The sequence below is a fragment of the Thunnus maccoyii genome, chromosome 5 (assembly GCF_910596095.1).
Source record: "Thunnus maccoyii chromosome 5, fThuMac1.1, whole genome shotgun sequence".
Taxonomy (NCBI): domain Eukaryota; kingdom Metazoa; phylum Chordata; class Actinopteri; order Scombriformes; family Scombridae; genus Thunnus; species Thunnus maccoyii.
Window position 1 is genome coordinate 32,481,666 of NC_056537.1, and position 26,827 is coordinate 32,508,492.

Below are 26,827 nucleotides of genomic sequence, written 5' to 3' on the forward strand. Positions count from 1 at the left end.
CTGCCCCGGGGCACTCAGCACCCTACTAGCGCCTTGGTTCCTACTGAGGATGTGAAACTTTTAAAATGGGTCACAAAGATAAAGTTTCATTTAAAAAAAAAATTTCCTAAAAAAAAAAGCTGGGCATTGTAGTTTTTAGCAAATGTTACTCAAACCACAGGAAATAGTGCATTTGTTAGGCACTATTTTCAGCGGCAAATTAATACACATTTGGCGCTCTAGTGAAAGATATAATTAAAGCTAACGTTAGAAGAAGAAGAAGTGATTTATTGCTGGATGTAGGGATGCAACACCAGATGTGTTCAACGCAGTAGAAGGCTGTGGTTGTAACCTTTATCAATGAACGTGAAGCTGTTGAGAAACACATAAGCTCAGGCAGTTTCCCCCCAAAAATAGTGTTTTTGACAGCTGTGTCTTTCTTGTATACATCATCGTCTCAATCCAATATTTGACTCCCACGCATACACACATTCACACACAAAGGGAAAGTGATGTGCTTCTCAGTTCTTAAGTGCACAAAAGGAGAATAAAAATGTGCAAAAGAGAGAATGGGGGGGAACCATTGTGATTGTGACAAAGTTCATGAGCGTATAATAGCAGTTAATGCGTGGCGGGGTGCGGGCAGCTTTGTTCGCCAAAGTGCCGAGCTCTTAATAGAATCTGATAGATAGACGCCTGTCTCCTCAGGCCTGTTGGGGTGGGGTGTGTGTGTGTGTGTGTGTGTGTGTGGGGGGGGCCTCCACTCATCAAGCCAATAGTCACTCTCCCCCTCTCTCCCTTACTCCTCTCCTTGTCTTACTGTCATTCTATGAAGGAATAATTTGTCAATAATTGGCCGTGTCATTCTTGTCAAGACGGTTTGATAAAGCGGCGGCTCTTCGGGGGCCGGGCCGGAAAATATCTCAAAAAATGGGGGAAGCGGGGAAAAGGCAGCATGTGGCAGCAGATCTGAGGCAGCGATAGAGCCATTAAGCGCTTTAGAAGTATTTTAGCTGAATTCACACAAAGCAAAAATAGATAAATAAATAATGAAAGGGGAAAAAGTAGAACATCAACTGTCAGGGAAGTGATACAGACTTTAAGAAATCATTTGGGAGGGTGAAAGATAAAAGATTATCCCTCTTTTCTGCCAACTTATTGCCTCCTCAGCCATCGCTGAGGCTAATTCGCTTACTCAAGCAATCATGCGGACATACTGTGTCCCCGTATGTGTGTGTGTGTGTGTGTGTACGTGTGTGTGTGTACCGCAGCCACATTGCCTTCAAAGTGCTGCTGGGAACTGCTTATACCAGCAGCAATATGTATAAACTTATGTGTGTGTGTGTGCGTGTATGTGTGTGGTGTATGTTGCTTGTGTGAATCTGATCCTGCCTCCGTCCACATCACTCAGCAGTGTATGGCATCCATTATCTGCTCCACTGTAAGGGGCAGGAATTTTCCAGAGATATCCCAGAATGCGTATTATCTCTAAAATATCTCTGGATGGCTGACACTCATCTGATTGGCTAAATCCGCCTCGGCAGGCACATTCCTCCTCTGACCCCCCCCCCCACCCCCCAACAACCCCAACCCCAATGACTGCAATGTCGGGAGACCCGTCCTTATTCTGGAGCTTAGGCCCATGTGAGAAATAATAGAATCTGGTCATCCCCAGAGAAACAAAACGCGGAAAAGATATTTGAAACAGTATGCTAAAAATAAAATAAAACAATCGATGTAAAATTAAAGGGTCAGTTCACCCTGTAGTGGTATCTAGCCATACTGATATGGTTTAACTTGTCTATGTGAAGACATATCTGTATGTAGGAATCTTATCTCCACACAATACAGTGGAAGTGAATGGAATTCAATTTTTTTTTTTTGATAATTTACATTAAAAAATGAAACAGCAACATTTCTTTCTAGAAAGGGCATCCTGGCTACTCTGTATAATCCATAGAACGGGTTGTAAACAGTTAATATATGGCCTATTTTTTCATTAGGATGTAGTTCCTGTTAAAAGTGTTCACTGTGAAGTGACACAATACTGTAGTGATTCATTGAAATGCAAATGTGTTTCAATGAAGTTGGGGAACTTGCGAAAGGCACATATCAAACAAAACAAAAATAACACAGTGGTTAAAAATTGAAGAACCGGAGGTGGAGATGTCCCAAGTATTAGTTGCAAGTATGGGTCAAGCTCTAAAAACAGTGGCTCCTACATTTCCCATAATGCAGCTCAGTAGTATTTCTTTATTAGCCAGGTAAAAGCCCATATTTTTTTCAAACTCCACACACACAGTTTGTAACGTAAGATTTCTGTTATAAATTTGTAGTCTCGAAATTCCTTAAAATGTTGAAAAGACCATGAATGTGTTAATTAGTTTCAGTGCTATGTCTTTCAAACTGTGAGCTAATGTACATGTTGGAAACAGGTTGCAAACTGTAAAGCATAAAAACCAAGGCAAGTCTTACTGGTAGAATGGACACGTTTCGCCTGCTTCTGTATGTACAGATAACACTGGTAATGTCTATAATTAGTTTGGTGTGGACCTACTGTACATAAAGACATCCTGTAGCGCCTTGTTAGCCTGCTGTAATCCACCAGTGGAGGTAAAAGGGAGATTTCCCTTTTTAGTATAGGGAAGGAGTGTCCCCCCCTGCTGTTATCAGTTGAGCGATCTGAACGATAACAGTCGGTCAGGCTCTGCTTTGCTTTTTGGCTGCCCAGCCTCAACAAACCCACACTGACCTTTCAGTCAACTGGTCCCGCTTTGCATACCTACTCGCCGTTTCCCTGGCATGCAAATGGAGGGAGATACAGAGCAGGCTTCCTAGGAGTGGGGAAGGCCTCGCTCTGAGACTCAATGCAGAGAAGAAGGAAAAACATCACCAGAAGAAAGTGTATACTGTTGGAATAGGTGATAATTAACTTGGTTATGGGGCGGGACATGAAGGGTTAACAGATGTGGTGGTTTTGCAGGCTGTTACTGTCACTGAATTTATCAGCTGTGCAAGGAGCAGACTGTATCTTCAGTTTCCCACATCCAATAAATAGGAACAATCATGCTATCTTGTCAGCTAGAATATCTGAAAATGAATTTTGACCACCATCTACTAATCAGGTGAGCCAGCGCACTGGTTTAACAGCAGGGGGAATTATGAAGCCATTATCAAGCTTTAAAATGAAAGCAGAAAAACTCATGCTAACATGTTAGCACTTAACAAATTAAAATGCAATATCCACTCTGGTTTTAGTGTTGGTTTGGTCCAGCAGCTCCTTACTAGGTCTTGCCTTGTGGTATGCTTGGCAGCTGGTTTCTGACTATGTGTGTGTGCTGTTTGGTGCTGGACAGATAGTGTACAGTGGGTTTCAGATCTTTTTTTTTTTTTTGCTGAAAACAGCTGCTGCCTGCTGCTGGAAACCAGGTTGTTGAGAGTATAAATTGTGGTCCATATAAGGGCTGTACAATATTGCAAAAAACTGACTTGCCGAGGTAGTTGGTGTTACTGGTGTTACATGGTGTTCATGCATACACCGCCCCATACCATCATTTTGCTTTTTTTTTTTATAGAAATAGAACCCATTTAATTCATTTTTGTGTATCAGCACCCATCTCAGAGTAGCAGAGGGAGACATCCGTCCTCCCTCCCGCTCTCTGCTGTAGACACACGTAGCTGTTAATGAGCAGCTGCTCTCATGTCTCCCCTGGGCTCGGTGCTGGTTTTTGGCAGAAACTCTCCCGCTCTCTGCCTTGCTCAGCCTGCTCTCTGTGAGTCTCTCTCAAGATGGCAGGCGGGTTGCTCTGGTTCCGGTTCCAAGCGGCAGTCAGCAGCGTGAAACCCGGCATCACAAACTCTTAAGTAGAAGAAGGGGAAGATCTATAATGTTAAGGATCAAAGTAAGCAGTCTACAGCTGCTGAGCTTCATCCAATCAACTTTCAGTTTCACGTATGTGACTCTTGACATTGGCATGTAGAGAGAGAACATGTGGAGAGGTATTAGGGAAAGACAACATGTTTCTTAATAAACTTAACAAATGGACTTTTGTGTGGCAGTTGTGTTATTTACATGTAATCTAACGATGTTCAGATATATGCTTAACCTGCGGGGTGGAAGACAAACAGGCCTCTTGGCGTGGGCGAGGATGGTAAAACTCTCAAACTCAAGCAACAGACAGATTTATCTATATGTCGGCAAGATGTAAGTACAAATGGATCTGGATACTGCAAGTTTTGTTAGTGTGTGTGTGTTAAGTGTTTCTTATATTAGGCCAGTAACTGTTTAACTTTTAACCAGCACCGGGACGAGGTGCGGCTGATAACGGGAATACACACGCTCAAAAGCCGTCTGGCGTAACTGAACGCCTGCCTCTAGCAGGTGATATTACGTGTGACAGTAGCTGCGTCGTGTACATGTCTACAAGCAGGTGATACACAGACTCTGCATGCACAGTGATCAGTTCACTATGTGCTCTGGTGAAAGGGTGCACTTGATCAGTTTATCAAACACCACAACCTGAAAATGAGCACTGCCTGATTGGTTGTTTGATAAATAGATGAAGTAGACCTCTTCACCAGAACACACTGGGAACTGATCAAACTCTGTGTATCCAAGAACCCTTCAATCAGACTAAATCATTTAATATCAGATGGATTTTTCTTGTAGATTCGTCATGGAATATGAGAATCTTGCATGATTTCCTTTTGTATCAAGCAGCAAAAAAAGTTACTTCATGCATCCTGTAATGTGACTATTTCACATACACACATTGCAATGTCGATGCTAAAATGATAAATTGTGTAACCCTGGTCCATATAACGAACAATGAGCTAAATGTGACTCCATAGAGCTGAGAGAAGCTGCAGTGGTGACAATTCTCTGGGGTCACTACAAGCAGCTGCTTTCACATTACACATGGTCATTTCATCCATTGTTAATATTAGAAATATTGAGCAGTGAAAGAAAGTCATTTGGTGAAAGATAAATAATCTTGACTCAAGGTTCACTCACTAGCTTTTTCAGGTTGTACACTGTGTTTGTATGTAAAAAGTGGTTTAAAACTGGAAAAAGCAAACAAACGGACCTCAGGAGGATATTTTTTGTCAAATTGAAAATATCGATCAGTGAATACTTAGCCTACACCGTTAGAACATGAGATTTCACTCCTTTGTTCATGCATAGTCACTACATGTCTTCATCTAAGCATATCATTATCATATTGTATATTTTCAGAATAAGCTTCTAGCTTTTTGCACGTTTTAACACAGCAAATATCTGTATGATGTCTGTGTAGTATTAGTACTTGTATAGTACCAACAGGACATTCTGAACTTTACTAATGTCAACTCTACAAATGCTTTCATAATTCAAAAAAAGAAGCCAATATTCATGAATTTAGTCTATATTGTGTTTCTTTTTCATGCTGCTTTAGACTGATTTTAATTTAGTGAGAGGATGGATGGTGTAAATCAGTGGGAGAAACAAAAATTTACACTGTTATAGAATAGCACGTTTAAATGATTAATTAGCTCTTCCCATGCTGCCCATTCAGATCTTACTGTAGGGTAACACCAAATGCACATCTGTCCTGCGTCAGTCGTTACAGGAGACACAATCCTCCTGCAACACTTTAAAAAAAGGGGCCACACGCTGCACTAGCAATCTTAGTTTAATGCTTCAGATGGTTCTGTAACTTTATATCTCTGAAGAGTATTTTCCAAAACATCACTTTATAGCTGCTATCAGTAAATTTCACTACTTATATGATGTTATTTTGTTAGAAGTGTTTCATCATATTCACACCTGAATGTATCTCGCACTATCTCTGCAATGACTGTTTGATTTTCCAGTAAGGGGAAATTTGTCAGACATCCTTCAAGAACGTCATTCAGTTTCTCATTTCAAGTTTCTCTGATTAAGAGGTTAGTCCTCCTGCCCACCACTCTAAAACCACAGTGTGGCGTTTTAAAGTGAGGAGGAGGTAACCCTGGAATCCAGCATTCATTATTCATCGACAGATAGCACTCCCACAGCAAGGGCCCTCAGAACGGAGGGCCACGTTGGGCAAAAGCCGAGTGGGTGTGGGAGAGGGGTAACGTTAATATTCCCTTTCCTCAGAGAGCGGCTCTCGGAGAAAAGGGAGACATCTATCGCTCTCATCCTGCTGCTTTTATTTCACTTTCAGCTCATCTTAAATTTCCATTATTCACCACAAAAAGCCAAGCCAAGCCTTTTCACAATGACTGTTTGACACTGATGGTGGCCCCTCCTCCTCAACACACACACACACACACACATACACACACACACACACACCTCAGAGGACCATGTGGAGGACTATTATTAATCATGCTCCTATCAGTTCCTCACATCTTCGGCGCTATTTGCTGTTTAATCACTAAAATAATACGAAGGGGAGGGCGGCGGTGCCGGGGTGGGGGTGTCCGGTTGCCATGGTGACCAAATGGAAAAGGTCAGGCGTAGTTTATCTTATCAGTGATAGGGAATGGTTACTAATTACAGATAGGTACTACCAGCGCTCGGTCCACCGGGCCCTGCCTTAAAACACTATCAGCAATCCACACCGGCCTGATATTAAAATTATCTCCTAAGTCATCCACACACACACACACACACACACACACACACACACACACACACACACACGTACACGCTTCGGCTAGGCAAGGCACTACTCTGAAGCCTCAAAAGACATAAGACCAGATAGGGCCAGGCTTGACATGATGCTATCAAGGGTTTCAACTAATGACCAGATACTGAGTCTACCATGAGTTAATCTAGTCGACAGAGAGTCTGCAGCTGGATGGTGCAGGTTCAAACCCTGTAGTGGCAGAAGTGCCTTTGTGCAACACACTAAATCTGTTGTTGTGTAGCTGACCCTGACCTCTGTGTAAGCTGCTGTAGGCATGGGTCATTGTGGAAGTCCTCCCTGGTGGTGTATTCAAAGATGCTGAGGCATTAAGATTTCAGTCAGTTGTAAAAAAAAAAAAAAGCCTAGAAAAGAACATAGAAGTAGAAAACAAACAGGAGGAGAACATGGATGTTTATGAGGGGAATGATGTCATTTTTTCTTCATGAATAAGGCTGCTGTGCATGTCCTCGAATGAACCCGAAGAAAGAGTTTTCTTACTGATGATTAGAGCTGAAACAGTTAACAACAAACTGATTAGTTAACTGACCGCACATTCATTCATTCTAATCTTTTCAGTCCTAGTTTCTCAATTGTTCTATGTTTCATATTACTGTAGGTTGAATATTTTTGGTTTTGGACTGTTGGTGGGACAAAACAAACGGTTTGGAGACATCACATCGGGCTCTGGGAAATTGTGAAGGACACACAGGAAGTCACTATTTTCTAGTTTAATAGATCAAATGAATGGAAAAAAAAAATCAAAAGATGAATCAATAATGGAAACAACATCTAGTTGCAACCTCAGTGGTTATCAAAGTTCAGATCTCTACAAGTAGATTTTCAAAGCGTTAAGAAATCAACACACACCAACATCTTCCTGTCAAGTTAATGCAGTGATGTTTGTATTTAACATGTTTAAAAGAGAGAAAACCACTGGGTTTGCATGCATCAGGGTGTACAAGCTCCTCTTAAATATGCCTGCTGTGGTAATAAACATCTGCTCTCAGTCACAGAGGAGACTGTCATTATAAGTATAGCAAATAAACCTCTCCCACGAGTAATTGCTCCAGTCCAAAGATTATTTACATGGCAGGTGGTAAAGGCAGCAGTGGAGCATGCAGCAGTGGACACTTTATAAAAACAGGGAGCACGTACACTTCTAGTGTATCATCACATTTAAGACACCGGAAGCAGCAACAGTTTGGTATTTTTGCTTGATAAGTTACTTAAATGACTAATCAAATATTAATGTTTCTTTGGACTGAGTAATATATTAATCATCCAGTTGTTTCAGCACTCACTCTTTGAAACACAGGGCTGAATTTAGCATTTAGCAACATATGATTGAAACTCTTCCAGGACGTTTGTGAATAAACTACACTTCGTCGTGCTGGATAAGCTGGGCTTTGCAAACTCTGGGTTCAGTCTAACTAAAAAAACAAGAGTGAATTGGAGCAGGCTTCTCTCTGCATGTGTTTTTGTTAAAGCTGCAATTAGTGCTGAAATAACTGGTTGAATAGCAAATTGACTCATTTGAGTCATTTCAACAGTTGAGTAATCTGGAACCAGCTTCTCCAGTGAGAGGATGTTCTGCTTTACTCTATTTTTTTATCACTATAAACATATCTTTAGGTGCTGTACCGATGAACAAAACAAGATTATGAATAAGTAAACAAGGCCCAAGCTGTGTTACATATACAGCGAGCTTCAAAACTCTATAAATGTTAACCAAAAAACATTAACCAAAAAGCAACATTTCAACGTGTCAGCAGAGGTGCTCCTCTATTGATTATAGATTATTTGGATACTGGATGTCATCTTTGATAGATTCTTCAAACATGGAAGTGACAGTTGCAGCTCAAGTGTATGTGTGTGTGTGTATTTGCATGTGTGTTTTTTTTTTATGTGCACAAGTGAGAAAGAGAGTGTTTTTCTGTGTGCCTGCCTGTTTTGTGTGTATGTGTGTGTGTGTGTGTGTGTGTGTGTGTGTGTGTGTGTGTGTGTGTGTGTGTGTGTGTGTGTGTGTGTGTGTGTGTGTGTGTGTGTGATCTTGTCTCTGCACCCTTCCATTTATCATCTTTGACATTTGGCTGTACTCCCCCTCTATCTGACCATCATCTGAGGAAAGCACATTTTTCCCATCAGAAATCCCGTTGTGACTTTTTGCGTTGGAGGGGGGGTGGGTGCGAGGGGGGTCGCTGATACTTCCTTTGGCGAGGCAGAGAGATACATAGATGTGAGCGAGCGCATCTTTTCTTGGCTCTGCTCCCTCTGTGCGTGTGCGTGCGTGTGTGTGTGTGTGTGTGTGTGTGCATGTATAAAAGTAAATGTGTACGTCTGAGCTTGCATATTTGTGTGCGTGTGTTCAATCAGGAGTAATTATGGATTTGGCTTTTGCACAAACACACACACACACACACACAGACACGCGCACACTCTCTCTTAACATGGATGTTATCAGGGCAGCAAGGGCTCCAGTGATGCCCTGCCTCTTGAAAATACCCCCTTTCTTTGCTGCTGCCAGCCATGCAGCGGGTTATATTTAACCAGCTATCTCCTTTACATCCCCTCTCCATGCTCCACAGGGCTATCGCACCAACACTGCTGCCACCATCTCACTTTATTTTTATTTTTATTTTAAGCCTTGTGACAGGAGGTGGAGATAACAGATGCAAAGCCAAGTTGTGAGTGGCACCCCCCCCCCCCCCCCCCCTTCACCACCACCACCCATCTTCTCTCTTTCTGCTCTCTCTCCAACAAAAAGACTGCTCCCCTCCATCTTTCCATCTCTCTTTCCCCTTGTTTTTTCTTTTGCTTTGCTTGTCTGTCTCTTTATCTGTATCACTTCTCTGCACTTTTATCTCCCCCCCCCCCCCCCTCTTTTCTCTCTCTCTCTCTCTCTCTCTCTCTTTCTCTCGTGGTATTTCTCTTTACTTCTCAGAGAGGGTTTCCTGGTAGAAGCTTCCTCTTCTTGGCAGTGGGAGAGGCAGATGTACAGTATAGGCAGTCATAGATCACACAGATGTACGAGGCTGGGATTCTGTCATGTGGAACGATGGCATATTGAATTTTTTTGGTGGCTTGATTCGTGCTTATTTATACAGCCGCCTCATGGAACACTTGAGTTGAAGTGCAGTTTGAGCGTTCAAACTAGTTAAACTCCCAATGTCCGCACAATGTAATTATTGCAAGTAATTATGTACCGACTCTTAAAGGACTAGTGCAACATTTTTGGATATTTGCTGAATTGCTTTCTTTCGAAGTGTGAGATGAGAAGATCGACATCTGCTACCTGACCCAAATGCAGACGGTCCCCACAAAGTATTGGGTTTTGTTGCGTAAAGCCTCGAACCTCGAAAAGCTAAAGGTCAATAATGGATTAATTAAAGCAAAAAACAAAACAAAAAAAACCCCCACAAATTTGAAATTTCATGTCACTGTGAACCAGGGTTGGTAGACCAAAACTAAAATCTGTGCTTATCCACCATATCTTGCAATTCTAGCTGGGGACACTGCACAGAGGGTGGACAGATAAACAGTTATCAACATGAATCATTTCATAAACCACAAATTGTTGTTTTTACATTTCTATTAGTGTATGGATTAAACAAACAAGATACAACATATTAATGAGTCTGCTTTAGAGCTGTGGGCAGGGGTATTTTTCACTTTTGGACAGGGTTCCCCCTGCTTCCTGTCATGAGATTGATATCAGTCCTCTCATCTCACTCTGAGAAAGACAGCACATGAGTGTATTTCCCAAAATGTTGAACTAACACTCCACTAAAAGAAGAAATCCCTATCTGTCTCTATGTATTTTTGTATGTATGTATGTCCTTCAGGTATCTCTTGAACTGTTCATCCAACTGACCTCACACTTGGCGGGTATATGACTGTGGACCCAAGGGAGTGCAGTGTTGAATCTGGTGCAATTTGGACAAGCGATATGTTTAATATTAATAAACTTTGAATAAACCAGCGCTGAATGAGCTGCTATGCTCTGTGCAGGGACAGGGCTGACGTTCAGGGCTCTGCCGACCGACTTCAGCATGTCAGGGAGAGACCGGAGACGAGGCGTGACACAAGTCAGAGAAAAGTGCTCTAAAGAGAGCAGCGAGTGACTGTACAGGAGGTGTTCAGGTACATTGTTTAGCATAGGTTAACCTCGTTTTGGAAGAGCTTAGAGCCCAATACACAGTGACTGTAGTTATGCATAAAATGAAGGAAATACTCCCACGGGCAGTTCAAAACCAGTTTGTCTCATATGTTCTGAGACTGTGGCAATTGTGAAGCACCACCACAGACAAAGCACAAATCTTTGGAGCAAATACACCCACTCAAATCCAAACTGAAATCATAGAAAATAGGAATCTAAGAGCCCAATATGGTCGATCCACTTTATTTTAGGATGCCCATTATTTTATTTTTCAATGCATCCCTTATTTCTCTAGAAATGAGAAAATAACATTTATTTTCTTTTAAGAGTATTTATAACATCTGTGTATAATAGAATGTTAGTATCTTTCATGTTGTATGTACTCATTCACACCTCACATCAACAGCACTAATTCCTCTATGTGTTGAAACAAATCAGAGCAATCAGAGACTGAACTAGTTTCTTTAAATGATAGAAAACCCTATCATATTTGCAGGTTTTGGGATATTTTTATATATATGATTTTTTTTTAGTTATTTGAATGCGCAGCAGTTATTCTTCTCTGATGTGTAGTACATCTCTTAAAAGAAAAAAAGACATTATGTTTGTATTATTGTGAATGTCATTCTCATGCTAACTGACATGAATGATCAGAAGGATGAGAGGGATTGATGATATATTTTTAAACATGCCAGCTGACAGCAGATACATAAACTGTAACCCAGCACAGGAAATGTTTTGATCAGATATTTAAAATGATTTATGCCCCATAATTAATGGAAGAAACACTGAAGCAGGAAAAGCTGAGTCAAAAGAGTGTTCCTGTTGAGTTCTGTTTCTGGTGTGATGAAGACTTTGAAGACAGGATGATGTCTCAGACCCTGCTGCAGATTAGAACTAAGACAAGAAACACAAGCCTAAATCACTTTTGTATTAGCTAAGAAAGCTGATAATAGTAAGTGTTACTAGAAGTGTGCCCTGTTGATTTTATTGATTACACTTAAAGTGTAAGCTTAATACAGTCATTAAGATTTATCTCCATAAATATAATCAAAGATAATTGATTCAAATAGAACTGTTTTGCACTGTATTGAAATGTAATTTGTCAGGTCAACAATCAGGTAAATGTTCAGTTTTAAAGGGAATCATGCACTCTTGTAACAGTCAGTCAGTGTGAAATTAATCTAGTCTTAACCAAAATAGTTGCATATAAGCCATTATATATTTCTGACAGTAGATCAAGTTTTGGATTGAACTCACCTATATATGATATTTTCTTCAATAAATATACATTTGACAATTTTCATGCCACCCCAAATACTAGAAAATAGCAGTTTTACTCACATGCAGAAACCAAAGAACACTTTAACTTGAAGGATGACATAACAGTTAGAAGGTCATGCAACTGACGACAGCAACAGTTCCAGTCAGCCCTGTCAATATATCAATTCAAATGGCATCATATCACTTATAATACAGATGGATCGCACAGGCTGGAGCAGATGCCATTAACCCTAGTTCAGTCTGCTCTGTGCACAACACACACACACACACACACACACACACACACACACACACACACACACACACACACACACACACACCCACACCAACCCCCAGGGCAGTTCTTGTTGCACTCTCAGTCATGTTTTTGTCTCTGTTTGCTGGAGCTGTTTCTCCTCCCTCCCTCACAGTGTTTAGTCTCTGGGACCAGCAGAAACATATGTACATATGTGTGTGTGTGTGTGTGTGTGTGTGTGTGTGTGTGTGTGTGTGTGATCCCCCTGTGTAGCTTTGCAGTTGACTTGAGGTTTCAGGGTTGACACTCGGATAAAGAGCAAAAGCGAAGGCCGCTGTGCTTGAGAGGGGGCGAGGAGGAGGATCATTTATCGAAAAAGTGGAGGAAGATGAGTAACTGGAAGCAGGCAGAGGAGGAAGAAATGTAGTGAGTGAAAGTGGAGAGGAAGAAAGAGGACATGAACAAGCAGGCAAACTCAACTTCTCATCGGTGTCAGTGTTTTCTGTGTTAACAGCGTTTCTGTGCTGAGCGTCTGCAGCAGGGCAGCATGGAGGACAGGAGTCCTGCTTCATGTCAAAGAGGTGGTGTGCAGGGGTTGCTCAGACAGGGAGGACCACAGAGGAGGGAGTCTCTCTGCATACCATTATAATCTCATCTGCCCCCCCCCCCCCCTTTATTCAGGGTTGAGATCAAGGAGTAGGGATTGCAATCAGGCTTATTTTATCACACACACACACACACACAGAGTAAAGGAACAGTCAAATACACACAAACAGATTGTCCAACATGCACATGTAGAGAAATGTCTCTCATGTTGCACATCCCTCTGTACATTAAAGTCTCTGATCTACCTTGATCTGATGTCTCCTGCAGTTTTTTAGCTTTCCAGTCTGTCTGTGTTCTGTTAATGTGATGCAGCATTTCACACACAGCCTTGTTAGAAATATAGCCTGTTAAATTACATTCAAAGGCAAAGTATCAAGGTTTTACTGTGAAAGGCTACGTTGTGCATTTTCTCCTCACATAGCTAATTGATAGCTGTCATGTGATCACCTAATTGTGGGTGGAGTTGTCATTTTTCTTGTTTTGTTGTTTTTTTTTTTTTGTTCAAATGTCGCCTGATGAAGAGCTTCAGGTCAAAATCTCAGTGTGCAGACAGCCTCTTCTTTTCCTGCAGTAATGAGCAGCCGAAGAAGAAGAGAATTGTCACTAAGCCCTCATCGCTGGCAGTCGGTAAATCAAACCAAATCAAAATAAAAAGCCAATTTTAACACTATTACAATTGATTCATATAATTGAAGGAGCACTATACACTGTTTGTTTGTGTTAACACAAGGAAAGTAGCAAATTTAGTTTTTTTGGAGCCATGTTTCTGACCATTATGACAGTTATTGGTTAAATTGCTACACAAAAGAAAAAGTGGAGCAGATTATTTGAAAACTAACTCACCATTTCTTTCAAAGTTTGTGGTAATTAAGCCACTTAATGAATGATAAATGAAATATTTACAGTATAAATGAGCCCTTTTTTTTTTTTTACTCAACTGCTCTGAATTACTCTACTAAACTGATGGCTAGAAACCTCGTGTCTCCAGCATGTTCACTTTTGAGGCACTTACACAAGCAGCCTTGTCTTAGCACGACTTAACCTGCCTGCTTATGAAAAGCTTTCATAATTCCCTCATTTGAAAGTATCCCTGAATATATGAAAAATTCAACTTTTTCAGCCAGTCTGTGCATGTGTGTTTTGCATAGTCACACCTGTACATGTATAGTAAGAATCAGAGCAGTGATGAAGTGTGTCTACAGCACAGTAGACCTTGTGAATGAATCCCATCAATAAATTTCATAGCCAAAACCATGTCGGATACGGGAATGACCTTATTTCACCAAACAGTGCGTGTTTGTCTGTGTGTAGCAGTGTGTGAAAATTCTCACCGTTTTACTCAAGGCCGAGTCTCTTTTTATCAAGACAGAGAGAGAGAGAGAGAGAGGGCAGAGATATGGAAAGAAACACTGTCTCTGATATGATTTGAGGATGGAGTGATGATGGTTAGACTTCACATACTGGATGACCTTGTGTGTGTGTGTGTGTGTGTGTGTGTGTGTGTGTGTGTCTAGAGAAACCAGTGAGCTCTTCTTGACCTTTCCTTGACCCCTCCATGAAACCTTTTTTGTTATTTTAACTCTTAAATTCTGCAACGTGTGATTACATTACGCTGATAATTCTGTGTGTGTGTGTGTGTGTGTGTGTGTGTGTGTGCACCATTGTTCTCTGTGTGTGTCGGTTCCCACCAGTTATGTTATTTCTAGAGTATCACAAGAATATCCTACAGTTTCTAGATGAGTCGTAGAATTGTTCAGCAGTGGGAACCCTCTGTGTGTGTGTGTGTGTGTATTTGTATGTATCAACCTTGTATCCCTGCTCCACTCAGTGGCCTTGCCCGGCTGTTTTTTGTGGGGAAGGGAGGGGTGAAAGGGGGGGTGGGGGGATGGTTGTAGATATGAAGGGATTCAATAAGTAGTTGAATCAACCCCTCCTCCCTCTGTGGATCTTAGGACGGTGGGAAAGTTCAAATCTGCTGCTATTTTCTATCTTTTATCAGCCGGGCTTATCGGCTGGCTTTCTCGTCTGCATGCCTGGCTTCAATAGTCCAGGGTCTCAGCTCAGGCTGCATGGTAACTGCTCTCTATCTCCCTCCCTTCCAACAAACTCCACCCCTCCTCTCTTTTTAATTTTTTTTTTTGTATTGAAACACCACCTGTTGTTACCCCCTTTCCTCCAAACCATAACCACACATGGCAAAGAGAATATTTGGTATTGGCAAGCTCATGTTTTCAAGATTGTTTGTCATATAACCTGAAGCAGATGGAGTCCTAGATGTAATACATTTAAAACAACTGAATATGTCTAAGGATAAGCAGAAATAAAACACAGTCAATTTTAGATCAAATTCTCTAAATGTGGGGGGTCATGAGAATTAAAAATGTCAGAAAATGGTTTCCCAAAACCCAAGATGATGTCCTCAAATGTCTTGTTTTGTCCCGACCAACAGCCCATAACCCAAAGATATCAAGTGTACTGTCATAGAGGACTAAAAAACAGAAAATATTCACATTTTACAAGCTGAGATCAGAGAATCTAGAAATTTTCTTCTTTAAAATAAGACTAAAAACAATGAATCAATTATCAACTTGTTTGCGATTAATTTGCTTTTAATACACAACTAATCGTTGAATTGACTAATCGTTACAGCTCTAAGCCCAAGCTCTCCAATCTGAACGTTGTACTTTTCAATTCAGCTTCATTGGACTGTATGTGTTTGATTCAGCGGTCATACTGAATCATAAGCCCTGTACTCAACAGTCCATTCGGGAACTGGCCAGATAATAGATACTGTAGCAATCTGTTGCTTTGTTCAGACCGATATTAGCATTTTATTGGGACCACTGCACTGGAACAGAAAGGGTCTGATTGCAGACGGTTCCGGCAATAAATCAAAGGATCTTTTGGCAAAAAGGTTGAACTTGTCTCAACTTTTTCCACAACACACTGCAGCCTCATCCAACAACTCATCGCGCACCACGCTGTGTGTGGTAGTTCACTTTGTAACGCGAATGGATTCAATCTGCTGTTGACCTCACATTTGTTAAAACTGAGGATAAAATGATTGAAACAAGAGCGTTTCTCCCGAGCAGCCCGTTTGTTTAACACAGTGCTGCGTGGTGTAAACGGCTGGTCGTCATGTCGAACACGCAGGTTAATGTGAAAGCTGTGAAGCCTCGGCGGCAACAACACAACACTGAAAAAGTATTCACGGAAAATGAAGGGTTTGATCAGAGTGAATTAACATCCGCGACATGAAAGCTGGTATTTTCATAAATGCGCATCAGAGAGACATACACAAACCGTTATCATTACGCACACATGTTGGCTTTTCATTAACTTTTCACTGGCTCATTTTCGATGTATTTAAACTGCAGACTGCTGCTCCTCTGTGATGTATGTGGGAGTGAGGCGTCCTTGAAGAAAATGAAACAGTCTGTCAGGGTGAGTGCGTCTGAAGTGCTGCCAGAGAAGAAACGGTTGTGAAACAGAATACCAGAGGAAAGACTTGATCCAACACATCACCAGGTGTCTCCACGCTGCGCGCTATGCAAAGTAAATGTAGGAGAGGCTTCAGAGAGAAAATAAAAAGCAGAATACTTGGTTTGAAACTCCATCCTCACCAACTTATCAGCCAGATCTAACTTACAGTACTAACAACAAACTTATTCAGCCGTATTCGTCCGTTGATTGGTGTACAGTTATATCTCGTTTCTTCGCTCCAAAGTCTGGAGAACGGTCCTCTGTTACATGACAGCTGTGTATTAAGTGCAGCCAAAATTGCAGTGAGCTGTATGAAAACAAAGAAGAGAGGCAGAACAGATGTAGCGTTCAGAGATGGAGAGAGGTGACTTTATATTAGTCAGAAGAGTCTGATAGAATCTCTCTGTCAAAGGTGATGAAATCAGCTGAAATGCAACATTTCCAAAACGTTATCGACAGCATCTCAGTAATGTGGTTCCGTTTTTGTCACATTGTTGTTGAAACGTTGTGTGTGGTGTTCCTCGATGGTAACGTGATCGTTTTCTGTTAATTGGCGTGGTCTTTGTGTGCACACGGTGCCTTGGAGATATTTTTGAAAAGGGAAACATAATCATGATGGGCCCATGTTAATGTTAAGATACCTCCCCTCTGTACATGCACATTATTTAAACATACTGTATGTACAGATGAACATAGATAGGGTCACAACTAAAGGTTATTTAAATATTCAGCCTTTTTTTTTCATTTGATTTATCATTTTGGTCAGTAAAAAGTCAGAAAATTATAGGAGGAAAAAAAGACCATTACAGTTTCCCAGAGACGCAAGCGACGTCTTAAAATTGCTTGTTATGTCCTAGAAAAAGTCCAACATCTTAATTTATTCTATCAGCACAGAAGACGAAGAAAACCAGCCAATATTTACAGTCATGAAGCTAAAACCAGTGATTTTTTTTTTGCATTTTTGTTTAAAAAATTGCTTTGAATGATGAATCAATTATGAAAATTGTATCTCAAAAGACACAGATACTAGATGTTTTGAAATAATGCTGTTTTTTTTTTGCATTACAGCTGGTTTAGTAGCCCTTCCAAGAACATTCTCCAGCAGCATGAAACAGTTTATATATTTCAAATGCAGCCAGTAATCATTTGTCAATTTCACTTAAATTTGTCTGATTGTTTGATTAGTTGTTGAAAAGTAAATGTTATAACCAGCGGTCATCTCAAGTAGAGCTGCCACTAATATTTTTTATTCATTTTATATTTCCTGGAGCCCGAGGTGATGTCAGATGTCTTACATTTACTAAATAATTAAAACAAGGAAAATCAGTAAATCTTCACATTTGAGAAACTTAAACAACAGACTGGATGTTTTTACTTCACAATGACTTGAACTCTGTAGATTAATCGACTAATCGATTAATCAACTAATCGTTTCAGGTCTAATCACAAGTTACCAGAATTCAAGTTATGTCAAAGAATTAAAACAAACCCAAATATTCATATATTTACAAATAAAACAAACAATAGAAAGGTAGCAAACCTCACATTGGAAGAATTTGAGGATGTCATAAATAATCACAGTAGCAACAAATGTGTATTAATCCCCAGCTGAAAATAGTCCCCAACAAATGCACTATTTCCTCCTGTTTGAGCAACATTTGTTAAGAACTACAGTGACCAGCTGTTCAAGGAAATTGCTGAGCCTTTTTTTTTTTTAAATGAAACTTTAAAAAAAAAGGCTTCAAACTTTAAAAAAAAGGACTCAGTGATTGGGGCTGAATACCACAGACAGGGTAGGGAAGTGATGGACTAACACTTTGTTTCTTGGTTGATGATAAGACAAATATGGAGCCACTACCCTCACCTCAGAATCAAAGGTGTGTGTGTGTGTGTTCAGTCCTCTGTATTTGTGTGAGTGTGTGTACAGTATTAGTCTGGCTGCAGCTGTAACACGGCGGGACCGCTATCAGGCCTGAAGCAACACGGTGTTCCAACATGGAAAGCAGCAGCAGGGAGATTTATTTCAGTGGGTTCGGGGCCGGTGAATAGTCCTCCTGAGAGGCGCCGGACTATCAGATAGGCCCGCTGTGAAGAGGCTGCTGATCCTCTCCTCCAGGGCTAGTTTTTCTCTCCGGGGGGCATGAAGGATACCCCGCCACTGGACCATCCATCACGGCCCGACGCTGATGCAAGGCACTGTGGGTATCCATGGCGATATAGGGGCTGTATCGCCGCTATCTCACTACCTGCCCTCCTCATGCCCAAGAAGCAAATATCTCCTCAGAGGAGAGGAAGGAGAAGGAAAATAATTGTTGCCCCCACGTGGTGTCAAGCCTCTCTCTCTCTCCATCCCTCCATCCTCTGGCCAGCTCTATCACTTTCTATCTCTCCCTCTCTGTCTCTGTGTCGCTCTCCCAAGGTTCAGCCTGCGTCCCACCCCACCGTCTCCCCAGGACCTTTATCAGGGAGATGGCTCTGCTCATTAAGGAGTTAATTTTCTCACTGCTATCTCTGATTAGTATAGTCAACCTAAAGCACTGTGAATTCTTTAAATTTTCTTCCTTGTTATCAAAAAAAAAAAAAAGGAAGAGGGAGAAAAAAGATGGGAATAGGGGGGATATTTAATCGTTTAAGTAGTCTTCCTGGGGAACCAGATTTCTCTCTCCCTCTTTCTTTTTTTTTTTTTTCTCTTCCCAGCAATGTAAAGAAATCTCTCTCAAAGCCGGCCCAGCTCAGTAATTCAGTTTTTAAAGCATGAGGATGGAGGGAAGGGGGGGAGGGGGGGAGGGAGGGGGGGTGGTGGTGGAGCGGGGGGAGGGCATTGGCGGCGGTGGCGGGAGAGGGAGGGAAGAGAGAGAGAGAGAGAGAGAGAGGGAAAAAAACGACTTGATGAAATTCCGCTATCAGCTCCGAACCAATATGCAAAATATCTCGCTGGAAATCAAATAGCTATTATGTTTTCATTTCCACGTCGGCGTATTTGCTTAATGAAGAGGAGACAGATCAGACCGGCAGAGAGAGTCTGCAGGAGCCGATAACCGCCAACGGCTCCCAGCTATCCACACAGAGTGACGCTCCCAGTCACTACGCTTTTTCACTGAAAAAAAAAAAAAAAAAAAAAAAGGAGGAGGAGGAGGAAGGGATGGAGGGGAGGGAGAGTAAAAGAGAGAGGAAAGGAAGGAAGGTGATGGAGTATAAGGGATGGAGAGAGAGAGAGCAAGAGTGATATTGAAAGGGGATGGAGAGGAAGAAAGAGAGGTGGCGGCAGTGGTGGGTGGGGTGGGGTGGGTGGAGGGGGGGTAAGAGGAGATGAGGAACAGAGAGATAATGACGGAAAGAGAGGAGGAAGTGAGAATATAAAGGAGAGACGGCAGGTTGGGAAGAAGAGAGATGAGGGATGAGAGAAGAGACGGAGACTGAGAGAATTCGATGTTTTTCATGTAGAGGCATACAGAGCTGAGAGAATGCCTTGAATTCTTCTGAACTCCAGGCCTTGAAAGGTCTTACATACTAGTCAGTTTAAAGAACGAGGTTTCAAATAGTCAATCAATCTCGCAAAAACGGTGTTTTTTTTTTTTTAACATGTTCATTTATTTTCAGACCTTTTGATGTTTGGTGTCCTGCTGCGTTCAAGTGCATCAGCTCGCCCGTTTTATCACTGCGGTGTCAAGTCATTATCATTAGTCTTACAGTATGTTTTGCTTCCGCCTCTCATTTCTTGCGTATTTATTTCTCTTTTCAGACAGGCTGTTTCTCCACACTGCTGGCGGGAGCTTTTTAATTCTTGCAGGTGTGGCGGCAAAACCTGCTGTGGCGTAGAATTAAAATGTTCCTCTGTGACGTGAAGAATGAGCTGCCGTCGCTGTCATCACATAAAAAACACTTTAACATAAAATTCGGAGCCTCCCTTATCAGCTGGCAGGCCCGTGTGAACGCAAAATCCAGCTGTTCCTTAACTGATGCTGCCATATAGTCAAATTATAATGCAGTTATAGTAGTAAGAAGAAGGCTGCTGTTCATAGTCTTCATATGGCATTCAGCAGATACTCTTACATATTACAGTTTAAAACTGATCATTTGATCATCATACATAATCTAATTAGAATTGCAATGATTAATTCTAATAATTTTCTTATTCGTTTAAATCAATTTTCCAGCAAAATTGCCTAAATGTTTATGCTTCTCAGATGTGAGCATGTGCTGCTTTTCCTTGTGTTTCTGGACTGTTGGTTGATGATCAACTATGTCTCGAGGAAACTGTGATGGACATTTTTTTTTTAATCATTTTCTGACGTTTTATTTGAGAGAATATACTGTATATGCAGATTAATCAATAGTGAAAATAATCTATAGTTGCAGCACTAAATGATAAATAATAAATCAGCCTCCATCATATCTGAGGTCGACCCCTCTGAACATATGCAATTTTTAGTAAAAGGCCATAAGTGTTTGTTTATTGCTGCAGGTTAAAGGTGCCCTGTGGAGTTTGTTTTTTTTTATAAACAAACAATATTTCACTAAAACTCATTCCTTCCACATATAAAACATTTACAAAGCAATTTTTAAAAAAAATGTTTGGATCCTGCATTGTTTACTAGCTTGCAGTCTCTGCCTTTGCTACCACATTGCTGCATGTCTTGGCACGTTACAGCCACCTGTTGTTCATTGGAATGAAATCATTGGCAGGAATGTGTGTCACATGGTGCGCATGTGTATCCTCACGCAGACAAACAAACCCGCTCCGTACTACTACTGTAGAACAACAACTTTACAGGAAACCTTCTGAGGATGACATGGTTGTCTGTGGGTTGAAAACTTGATAACCAAAACTCATACTTACATATCATATAAAACTTGTTCAAAAACCACCACATAAACTCAAAAAGGACATGTCCAAGCAGGGCTGAGGACTTCTTGCTTGTGGATACTTCAAGATGTTTCTCCTCTCATCCAAGGAGCTTTTTATTTATTGATCATACTAATATCTTGATCCCTCTCAACCTTTGTCGAGAGTATTTTGCACACACCTAAGAAAAAGAAAAAAACCCAGTAACAATATGTTTGGACTATAATGTGACAAATTGTACACATGTCACTGTCAATTATTGAAAGACACTCCCACAGGATAATAATTGTCCCACACCTGTGCACACAGAATGGGAGGAGTATTAACTATTTAAGATCATTGTTGTCAGAATTGTTTAAAATACTCTTGATGAAGGTCCACAGGGACCAAAATGTTAGTATGATCAATAAATGGTGATGCTGAGCAAGACATCTCTGACATTTATTAGACTAAATGATTAATGAAAAAAGACAAATTGACTAACCCTAAACCTAACCCTAACCCTGACCCTAACCCTAACCCAAGCCCTAAACCTAACCCCAACCATAACCCTGACCTTAACCCTAACCCTAACCCTAACCCCAACCCTAATCCTAACCCTGACCCCAAACTCAACCCTAACCCTAACCCTAATCCTAAACCTAACCCCAACCCTAACCCTAGCCCTGACCCTAAACATAACCCTAACCCTTTTGTTCCATCTCTTCTGTAACATGTGGAAATGATAAATGCAGTGGAAGTATAATCTGTTTTTTTGGGGGCTCAGTGACATTATTAATACAATGTGACATTTCAGACAGTTGAGAACTCTTATATCCTGTATCATTTAAATGTTGAACCTCTTGTTCTGTTTTGATTCAGCCTGCAGGCCATAACAGCCAGCCATCACCTGTCCCGCCCACCCCCACTGCACTCTGGGTATTTTATCATCACATTAGATGTGAAGATGTGCGGGATGGTCAATAAGTCCCGGGGATTTCAGATCTGTCGAAAAAATCTATTGCTTTGCTTGAGTTTGTCATCCCCAGAATAATCAATGTGAAGTCGTTAGCAGCTCAGATCCTAAAGGCTGAGGAGAAAAAGCTGATTTTTATTGAAGCTGAATATAACGGATCGATATCATGGGGTTTGTGGAGGGGCCCCTCTTGTGTGAGGGTTGGTGGTAGAGAACGCTAGCCATGGAGCTGTGATAAGAGCCCATGCAGCGTTGAGGGAAATGTTTAAAGTGCAAAGTTGATTAAAAGTATTTCCTCAGTGGTGGGTAATTCTCCTCACTCTGATCAATAAGTGGCTGCTCTCCAGTGCGTGACTCGGTGTCAGGTACCTCAGTTCCTCTCTAGAGAGAGAGCTCACACATCCTCCTCTCCTTCCCATCCTCTCCTCCTTTCTTTCTCTAAATTCTCTTTCTTCTCAAGTCTCAAGTGATTTTCTGATACAAGCACGCCTCTCCCTCTCTCTCCCTGTGCTTCTCTTGCTTTCAGGTCTAATGTATTTTTTTGTGTGGCGGGTTATTAGCGTGAGAGCGGCGAGGCTTGCGTCTGTTTAATCAGGCTTGTTGAGCATGCAGGTTTGATGTGTGTTGTCTCTGTGTTTAATCAGCGAGCTGCTCGCTGCAGGTTTGATGTGGACGGAGAGTTAATAAAGCAGTATCTTTGGTGCCTTCATCAGCTGCAGCACTTTGTTCTGCCTCTCCTCGCGCCTCCAAGACAGACAGCTGCAGTCTCTGCGCTGCAGCTCAAGTACTCCTCTTCTACAACATCTGTCTTGGTCTCATCTTAGTGCCCACTGTGTTTTTCCTCAAGAAACAGGGACTCGTAACTTTATTTCAAGACCAGACCTCTATCATTCTGTCCTTAATTTAAATTCTGTTAACCAGAAATACCTTAATAATGTCCTCTGTTGCTGTAAAATGTTAGCAGAGGAAATGAGTGTGAGCTTGTGTACAGTCGGGCCTTTAAATCGGACTCCTTACATCCAGGTCTTGAGTTTGATCTCACATAGGTCTGGCTATTGAATGGAATGTACAGAAAAAGTGAATTTGCTAACGCCTGAGATCAGTCTGCTTGTTTTGTCTGGTCACCAGTTTAAGATGAGAGAGATTCAGTTTGTTTTCACATAAGACAAAAAAAAGCAGAAAATCCTCTGAAAACCTGAGAATTTTTAACATTTTAGCATAAAAACGATTCGAACAATTTATCAATCATCCAAATAGCTGTCGTTATCCGTTATTTATTCCTTTTCATTTCTAGGTGATAAACATGAAATCAATCAGTTAGTTTCCATTATTAATTTATCATTGCCTCAAGACATGCATCAAGTAAGAATATCAAAAAATAACTGCTTAATGCTTTTCAAGTTATCAGCTGATCATCAGGCGTTGACAGCTGTTGTGATTTGATCAGACGGGCCTCATTTCAATCTCTGCTACATTTGATTTTGTTAAGGTAGATTTTTAAACAGGTTTGTCATATTTTGGTCTTTATTGTTATATTCTTAAGCTTCTGAAAAATGATCAAAACTCGGGTTTTGTATCGATAATGCAAAATTTGAAATGACATTGCTTTAGTTTGCTATTACATCAGATGTATTTGGGATTTTTAGCTGCTGTTCAGACAAAATAATCAAGTCAAGTCATCTTTTTTGTCTTTTTTTTCCTCCAAATGATTTACTAAAAGACAAATAAAAACAGTAACTGATAGACTCATCAATGATGAAAAGCTTCTTTCTCAGCATGATTTTGAAGTCCTGACTACACCGTCGGTCTTCAATCAGACATACATAACGTTCTTCAAAAAAACATGAAGTGCTGTGAAATATTTCTGGACTTTCATTCTTCAACATCTCACAGAAAGTTTTATCCGCTGGAGAATGTGAAGTTTTTAAGTGGAAGCTTTAGGCTCTTTTTCATGAACAGTTTAGATTCTCCCTCTTCAGTTCACAACCTAGAAAGTTGAGCGGTGCTGTTGGATAAGTCTCAACTTAATTGATGTCCCTCCTACAGAGATACACATGTGGGCTATGTCTTTTTTTAATTTTTTTTTTTTATTATTATTTCTCCATCTCTTGAATGAGCTCAGTCCAATTTTCCTGTCGGATATATCACGGCGTAACAATTAATAAGGCTTTAACTTTTAAACTGGCAAATGAAGTAGAATGTGCAGCGCTTTATCACAGAGGCCCCCGCTATCCTTTCTGCCAACTATCCGAGACAGGAAGAGAAGGAGAAAGAGAGAATATTTCTCCTTGGATAAAAGAGGGGAGCTGAAACTTTTTCCGCGCCATTTGATGTCTGAAAGCAGTGATGCAGCGATTGATTCATTAAACCAGAGCCGTAATGAGGAAAGAAATCATAATTCAAACTTACATTTTAAACACGAAATATAATTGGAATTTTATACAGAGAAGTCCCTTTGTACAATTATGATTAAAGGAAAATTAATTGTATGAAAATGTCCTCACAGATACTGAAAATTAGATCTAGCAAAGCTCAGGCAGCATGGACCGAATTCTAAAAATATTGTGTACAGGATCGATCTTTTTTTTTTTTTTTTTTTTTTTTCTTATGAAGGTCCAAATCTAGCTGTGTTAATTTTATCTGAAATTAGAGTGAACCATGCAGGCGTGGAAGTTGAAATTAGCCTAAAGATGTTTCATTTACAAAGACAGAAACACTTTGTCAGCCGGTGATTGTTTCCAAGCATTATCTCTGCCTGCTTTTAATTGCTTTGGAAGTGAAATTAACAGAATTAGAAAAATTGCCTCTCCCTTTTTCTACAAGCTTCTTTATTCACGGGTATTGTTGTGTGCTTTGTATAGATTATAGACTCCTTTGTTCCAGCATTGTAAATATATACGCCCCTAGTCACGGCTTTAGCTCCGAAACAATCCCTCTATTGGTTTCGACACAACCTAATGAAAATTAATTTACAACCTGTCTGGATTTAGGGAGAAAGGCGGGAAAAAAAAAAATCTTTTCTCTCAGTATTAATTTCACTTATTCAAAAACAATGTGCCCACCCTCCTTGACTTTCCAATATATCATCATTATGCATGTGTGTTGTTTTCTCCCCTGACAGTCTGCGCTGTATTAACCATTTCTGTCTCACTCCAGCACTCCCTAATCCTCTTAAAAGCAACGGTAACCCCCCCCCCCCCGAATTAATCATTCTATCATAGTATCCTCTCGGGAGCTGAGAATGCAGCATGTCATCGAACGTAATAGAAAGCGAATCAGCGAGCCCGGATACACTAATAACTATAACTCAGCGCTCTTTAGATACAGACAAACAGCAAAGGTTTAGAGCTCTTAATGTAGCGTTTAAAGCAGACTGATAGGTTCATCTTATAGAGGGAGTGTTATTAATGAAGCAGTTTAAAAAAAAAAAAAAAAAGTCACATTAAATCCATATTAACTGACTCCATTTTTTTAAGGATATAATCTTCAAACAGGCTAAAATAGATCAAAAGTACTGTATAATTACTATGGTCAGCAGGGATTATGAAACTGTAATTGATACAGATCAGCCCTGCACTAATCACTCTTTTAGCTACAATTTTAGGTATACTGTAATTTGGCTTTAAGGTCCCCCTTGGCTTCTGCTATTAATCTTCTGGATTAGACCGTTCAGTGTGTCCAATTATTGAAACCGTTTTTTGAAGGAGTCCAGTTATATATTTATATATTTATATATATATAAATCAGTGTGTTTAGGGTATTTTTTCTCCCTCCTACATACAATCATAAGTAGCTTGTTTAACAATCTCACTTCCTTTATTTTTCACCTCTCCTGCACTACTCTGTTTAGGCTCAAGGCTCATGGGAAGCCAATTAAACTCAAATCCTTCTGCTTCTACAGAGCTGCAGTGTAATATTATTCTCTCAGTACACACACAGAGAGAGAGAGATCTCTAGAGTGCTTTACTTTATCACACTTTTTGGATGATGCTCTTATTATTCATGTGCATTTTGTGTAGCAACCACCTGATCTGTTTTGAATATGGGTCACTTGACTGTACAGTTGCAATAGTATAGAATATTTATATTATTATATAATTATGATAATATATCTTCATAGGAGAACTTCCTGACAAATGCTGCACGTTAATAAACACTTAAATATCCTTATAGTAGCTTCTAGTGTGTTATGTATACTGCTTATAAATGCTAAATAGGAGGACTTAAAGTGTTACCAAATATAATAAAGTATATAAAAAGTGCAATTAAGCTTTAAATAAACTATTTAAATACTGTTTCTGCTGCAAATGTGTCTCCATCCACCCGTCTATCCCTCACATGTATCTCCAGACTCAGTAAATGTAAGCAGTGTCAGTACGGTTTCAGTGGTTCACCGTCCTCCCTCGTCCTCCCGCAGGTTCCCTCGGGGATCTTGACGGCAGCGAGGAGAACACACCGGACAACCTCAGCCTATCAGGTGAGGAGGGAGGAGCGTCGGACCCAGACGATTCCGGGGAAGGCGACAGCTCCAGCCCGCCGCCGTACACGCCGCTGTACAACGAAGGTGAGAGACGGAAGATGATTTTGTGAGGAATCGGCTGGAAAAAAAAAAAGAAGGGAACGAGCC

At 40.7% G+C, this 26,827-nt stretch overlaps 1 protein-coding gene across 1 annotated transcript in view; it reads left to right on the plus strand.

Annotated features, from left to right (window-relative positions):
• zfpm1 (zinc finger protein, FOG family member 1) overlaps nt 1–26,827 on the plus strand; it is a 106,784-nt gene that overhangs the window by 21,056 nt on the left and 58,901 nt on the right. Inside the window, exon 2 of the mRNA XM_042410998.1 lies at nt 26,618–26,764. Coding sequence (XP_042266932.1) covers nt 26,618–26,764 — 147 coding nt within the window. The remainder of the gene's footprint in view (nt 1–26,617; nt 26,765–26,827) is intronic.